General features: G+C 53.4%; 2 protein-coding genes across 2 annotated transcripts; one reads left to right on the forward strand and one right to left on the reverse strand.

Annotated features, from left to right (window-relative positions):
* Positions 1–168: 168 nt before the first annotated feature.
* PUNSTDRAFT_137186 (uncharacterized protein) lies at positions 169–3,049 on the forward strand (the record flags this gene model as incomplete). The annotated part of the gene is made up of 8 exons (XM_007386820.1): positions 169–242; positions 302–556; positions 614–643; positions 694–769; positions 1,269–1,421; positions 1,471–1,778; positions 1,828–2,668; positions 2,729–3,049. 8 exons carry the CDS (start codon positions 169–171, stop codon positions 3,047–3,049), a joined length of 2,058 nt encoding a protein of 685 aa, XP_007386882.1.
* A 425-nt stretch (positions 3,050–3,474) lies between these two features.
* On the reverse strand, positions 3,475–6,125 carry PUNSTDRAFT_137187 (uncharacterized protein; the record flags this gene model as incomplete). The annotated part of the gene is made up of 10 exons (XM_007386821.1): positions 3,475–3,729; positions 3,790–4,654; positions 4,704–5,011; positions 5,061–5,223; positions 5,281–5,295; positions 5,351–5,407; positions 5,457–5,600; positions 5,651–5,680; positions 5,738–5,992; positions 6,052–6,125. 10 exons carry the CDS (start codon positions 6,123–6,125, stop codon positions 3,475–3,477), a joined length of 2,166 nt encoding a protein of 721 aa, XP_007386883.1.
* Between the last annotated feature and the right edge of the window lie 171 nt (positions 6,126–6,296).

Here is a 6,296-nt window from a genome sequence, read left to right on the forward strand (position 1 = left end):
TCACCCAATACGGATACGCCCAACAACTTCTGTATTCAAGGAGTCCAGTTCCGCAGGGCCCTACTGACGTCTGTGTGGCGAACGCGTGCACTATCCACCCGCTGCTGACCAGTGCTCTATACCATCGCCGTGCCGTTGGCGCTCCGGGGCCGCTGATCGGACTCTCTTATGATAAGACCAGTCCGACTGTACACGCACATATCGCCTGGCTCGAAGAAACCGCCGAAGAAGGCAGTGATCTGGTGAGATCGATTGCAGTAGCGTTTGGCAGTACTTCTCACGACACACAGCCGATCGTCAGTGTCCTTCCTGCACGTACTTTCAACCTCAGCGAGCCATTTTCCGCCCTGAAGCTGGCCCTCGTCCTTCATCGCTCAAAGTTCGTGACGATACAGCAGTGCTCCTCGTGGGAAGCAGACGAGACTTTACCCTGGAGAGCGGACCTTATTGCTCGCGATATCCTCGAAGATGACCCTGAGACCTCCCATACTGATTTCTCCAGCCGCGAGGCGATAGTACTCTGGGCAGAAGAGGTATACAAGGCAAACGAATCGAAGTGCGTCCTTTGGAAAGTAGAAAATCGCCCCCTTTTAACCCTCCTTCCCTGCCCAAGGCGCCGTGTATCCGACATGGAGCGCAGAGGGTAAGTTCTCCCTGTTCATTCACAGTGCTCACTCTGATCATGTATTACAGAGCCTCTTTACGACAGGGGACGAATGCAAATCAAGGCGGTGACCCACAAACAAGCACGAAGGAGAACATCATTCCCGTACGAGGGAGGTCGGCTTCCTCGTCGAAATTGAGCCTCAACGCTACCACGGATAAATCTTACCACACGAGGCGAGACCCGCCTAGACATCTGGCATGCTTGTTCTGACAGTGTATTGTATCATCTTCAAGGCAGAGTCGAGATAGAAGTCGGAGAGAAAGTGCAAAGACCGCAGGACGTCGAAGAAGATCAAAGACCATGGCGAGATCGACCCATAGCCTCACTACGACGGAACAGTCAAGGAAGCCCGGCCAGTAAGCTGTTGTTTTCCTGTAGCGAAGATCTGCTGATTTCGGATTCAGGTCATCGCAAACACATTTCTCGGACCACGGCAATGCTGTGTCTGCTACCAGATCGAAGTGAGCTAGTAGCACGTGCGATCGTCTCGCTAATCTTACATGTCTCAAGAACCAGCCAAAGCGCGTCGCGGCGCGTATATTCCCTCAGAACCCGTAGGGGTCCGTTGAACTGACCGTTAATGACGTCTAGATATGTGCAGAGAAAAGGTCGTTCTCGTCCCCGTACCCAGCGTTACTTTGTCGTGCGGAAAGTCATTTTCTGTAACGCGCAACGAGGACTCGACAATTGGATCGAGGTACCTAAAGAGTCAATCCATGCACTGGCACCGGTGTGGTTCAACACCCCTGTAGAGGTGCGTATGCCGCTGTTTGACCATGCGCACTTGTCGATACTACACCCAGGTTGTTAGACGCTCCATTTGCAATGAACAGGAGCACCTCCTCGAAGAACTTCTAGAGGCCTATGCTACATGCTCTACCTGTTTCCTGGGATCTATGACCAACAGGGTTCGAGACGTCATCGAACGGTCTTTGCACGGCATATTCCAGGCAGTTCAGTCGGTCCGTTTGCTTTGCCGCACCGACGCCGTAGGGCCTGACGCAGAAGGCGAGGCCGCTGAAGTGCACAATGAGGCGACGCACCGCTATCCTTGGAACCAGCTGATGCAGGTCATCACTGATATCGCTGCGGTGCCCAACATGGCCTACAGGTTTGTTCAACTCGGAAAGATCTGGTCGTGAGCTCATGTTCGTGCTTAGAAAAGAGCCAAAACTGAGATACTCAGAGTACTCCCCTCCGCACTCCTACACACACAACCGAGTTTATCGAAGCGATGTCACTGATCTCTATGACGTGATACTTCCCCCAGCCCCTCGCGGAGAACCAGGATATCTGGCGTATAAGTGGCACGAGGACGTGACACCGGAGGAGATGGGCCCAGCCGCAGCGCAAGATGAACCGCATTCAGGGACACCGGACGGCATGCTCTACCTCTCCATTAGTAATGTGTTCCGAAACAAAGCCGCGGCGGACGCCGTGTCCATATGGCACCCGAGGCTAGCTACACAGTCAGAGGAAGGCAGAGACGCCACGGACACCTGGTCGGCAATGCAAGAAGAATACTCCGAGCCAAGGGGCTACGGGGGCAGTGCGTTCGCTGAGTGTGAACCACATCGTCCGTTCGATGCTCAAGCTCGGGCTAAATACCAACAGTCGATGCAACTTGAATCATTAGAGGACCCTCCGTTTGCTTCTACAGCGTCTCGTCGAACCGATATACATCCATTGCATGAAAAACAACACGACATGAAACGGGTCGATACTCAGGTCCAAACTCCTTCATTGCCTGCATTATCTGCTTACTTTCCATTGCTCGTCTGCGAGTACAGGGGTCTCCTGCCCAATGAGTCGGCAGAAGAAGCTGTTACCGACCAGGAGCGACTCTCGTTGATAGCCTTATGCACTTTCATGAGGTTATTCAATATTGCTCGCTTTCCTATTTTCGGCTTGATCACCAGTGGTTCGATCGGAGTATTGTCATCTGCATGGAATGAAGTCGTGAACCTACCGGTTGGAAAGGCAAGGGACACGACACAAAATGTAAGTCATCTGCAGGCCACGAATAGATGTGCTATCAATCTAAGATGCCACAAACTGTAGGTCATCTGCATTGCGGATGAGCAGGCTACGAAGGTCGACCTCTGCAATCCTCTGGATGCCCTCAACGTCGCCACTTTTGTGGCATACATCCTGGTGGAGCACGCTCCACTTTTACGTGCACTCTTCAGTTCAAATACGAGCGAGGTTAGCGAAGGCTATCTCTTGAACAAGGAAGGTGGGACACCACGGGAAAAGGCGCTTTCATTGACTGCTGTTGACGGCAATTGGCACCGGCCACAATCCGACTCCCAGGCAAGCAAGCGGGAAAATGCGACTGCGAAGGCTGACCTTGGGTCCGTTCCCGAGCAACCGGAAGACTAAGATGATCCTGCGACAGCTTCATCGGTTTATGAGCGTAGAATAGGTTGGCAGGCCTACAAAAACGCGGGATGTTATACTAGTACACGGCGGATCCGGTCCGCATTATGAATCATTTGGATCTTTTTACTCCAGTTCTTGCCTATGGCACACATGCGGGCCACCTCAGGAGACAACAGGGGCGCCTGGAGGTAAGCTTCCTTCACCCAATAAACTGTGAACAAAGTGCTACTACGCATGGGATCTCCCTTCCGCCATGAAGAATGGCACATGGACGCAGACGTCGCGCCTACCATTGGCCAATGCCCCTCGGAGATCCTCTGGATGCCCTCAATGTCGCGGCATTTCAGGCGTACATTATGGTGAAACATGCACTGCGTTTACGAGAGCTCTTCGGCCTTGAGGAGAGCCGGGTTAGCCGGGACTATTTACACGTGTTGGTGATGTAGTTTGTGCCAAGCAGCGTCGGCCGCCATCAGCGAGCGACCTCGGGTCCGCGGTACCCCGCCCTTCTCGTCCAAGAGATAACCGAAATCAATCTCGCTCGTACTCAAACTGAAGAGTGCGCGTAACATTGGAGCATGTTCCGCCATGATGTATGCCACAAAGGTTGCGACGTTGAGGGCATCCAGAGGATCCCGGATGTCGACCTTCGTAGCTTGCTCATCCGCAATGCAGATGACCTAGAGTTTGTGGCATTTCAACTCGTCTGTGTATGTATCCGTGACCGGAAGAGGACCTACATTTTGTGTCGTATCCCTTGCCCTACCTGGCGGTAGGTTCACGACGTCGTTCCACGCAGATGACAAAACTCCAATCGGGCCGCTAGTGAGCAAGCCAAAAATGGGGAAGCGGGCAATGTTGAACAACCTCATGAAAGTGCATATGGCTACCAGTGAGAGTCGCTCCTGGTCGGTGGCAGCCGCTTCCGCCGATTCGCTGAGGAGTTGCTTGTACTCGCAGACGAGTAAAGGAAAGTGAGCGGATAAATCAGACGATACGTTGAAATCCTGCGGCGGTCCAAGCGAGTCTTGTTGTTTCGCTTCGTCATCTACAGACACTGGACGCATATCTGCCAGAGCTTGACCAGACGCTGCGGCAACAGATGGGGGGTCCTCCAAGGGCGCAACCCGCATTGATTGCTGGTATTTGGTCCGTGCCCGAGCATCGAATGGACGATGTGGTCCACACTGAGCGAGAATACTGCCACCATAAGCCTTTGGTTCGATTTGTTCGTCCTTGACTGTCGACCAAGTGTTCGCAACCTTATCACGTTCCACTGGCGCCGTAGCCAGTTTCGGTTGCCATATGGCCACAGCATCTGCCGCGTCTCTGCTTGGGAATACCTCGTCGACAGATAGGAAAAGTATGCCATCCGGTGTGCCCAAACGCGGTTCGTCAATCGCTGCAGCCAGGTCCATCTCCTTGCCAGAGTTATTTGTCGTCACGGACGCGTGCCACCAATATGCCGAGAATCCTGGGTCTAGCTGACCCGCAGGAGGCAACACCACGTTGTACAAGTCGGTTACATCGCTGCTTCTAACATCCCTGTTGATGTTGTAGAATCGCGGAGGAGAGTACTCCGGATATCTCAGTTTCGTCTCCTTCCTAAGCGCAGACATAAGCGAAAGAACGGATCACTCGGAACTGGACAGACCTATAACCCATATCAGAGACTGCAGCGATCTCAGTAACAATCTGTATCAATTGGTCCCAATGAAAACGGTACGTGGCCTCACTATGCACTTCCTTGGCCTCGCCTTCTGCGCTAGGCTCATCGACGTTGGCATGGCCAAGGAAACGCGCTGCCTGGACTACCTGGAAGATGCCATGCAATGATCGTAGGACGATCGACCGAACACTGTCCGTCATAGGGCCAAGGAAGCAGGTGGAAGACGTAGCGTAGGCCGTGAGCAGTTCTGTGAGAAGGTGCTCCTGTTCACTGCAGATGGAGCGTCTGATAGCCTGAATGTCGTATCGGCAAATGTGCATGGTCAAACAGCGGCACACGCACCTCTACAGGGGTGTTAAACCACACCGGTGACAGTGCATGGATCGACTCTTTCGGGACCTTGATCCATTTGTCGAGTCCTCGTTGCGCGTTACAGAAGATTACCTTCCGCACAACAAAGTAGCGTTGGGTACGGGGACGAGAATCTTTCGTCCTCTGCACATATCTAGACATTATTGGTCAGTTCAGTGGACTCCTGCAGGTTCTGAGGGAATATACGCACCGCGACGCGCTTTGGCTGGTTCTTGAGACATGTAAGATTAGCGGGACGATTGCACGTGCCACTAGCTCACTTCGATCTGGTAGCAGACACAGCATTGCCGTGGTACGAGGTGCGTGTTTGCGATGACCTGAATCCACATTCAGTAGATTAGCTATAGGAAGACAACGACAGCTTACTGTCCAGGCGACTGTTCCGTCGAGGTGAGGCTGTGGGTCGATCTCGCCGTGGAGGCATTGAGTCTCGATCTCGACGAGGAAGCCGATCTCCCTCGTGCGGGAATGATCTTCTCATCTGTGCTTGTTTGATCGCCTAGATTTGCTCTGTAATACACGATCAGAGTGAGCGCCGTGAATGAACAGGAATATTCTACCCTCTGCGATCCATGTCGGATACGCGGCGCCTGTGGCAGGGAAGGGGGGTTAAAAGGGGGCGATTTTCTACTTTCCAAAGGACGCACTTTGATTCGTTTGCCTTGTATACCTCTTCTGCCCAGAGCGCTATCGCCTCGCGGCTGGAGAAATCAGCATGAGGGGTCTGAGGGTCATCTTCGAGGATATCGCGAGCACAGAGGTCCGCTCTCCAGGGTAAAGTCTCGTCTGCTTCCCACGAGGAGCACTGCTGTATCGTCACGAACTTTGAGCGATGAAGGACGAGGGCCAGCTTCAGGGCGGAAAATGGCTCGCTGAGGTTGAAAGTACGTGCAGGAAGGACACTGACGATCGGCTGTGTGTCGTGAGAAGTACTGCCAAACGCTACTGCAATCGATCTCACCAGATCACTGCCTTCTTCGGCGGTTTCTTCGAGCCAGGCGATATGTGCGTGTACAGTCGGACTGGTCTTATCATAAGAGAGTCCGATCAGCGGCCCCGGAGCGCCAACGGCACGGCGATGGTATAGAGCACTGGTCAGCAGCGGGTGGATAGTGCACGCGTTCGCCACACAGACGTCAGTAGGGCCCTGCGGAACTGGACTCCTTGAATACAGAAGTTGTTGGGCGTATCCGTATTGGGTGACCC

Source organism: Punctularia strigosozonata, assembly GCF_000264995.1.
Source record: "Punctularia strigosozonata HHB-11173 SS5 unplaced genomic scaffold PUNSTscaffold_12, whole genome shotgun sequence".
Taxonomy (NCBI): domain Eukaryota; kingdom Fungi; phylum Basidiomycota; class Agaricomycetes; order Corticiales; family Punctulariaceae; genus Punctularia; species Punctularia strigosozonata.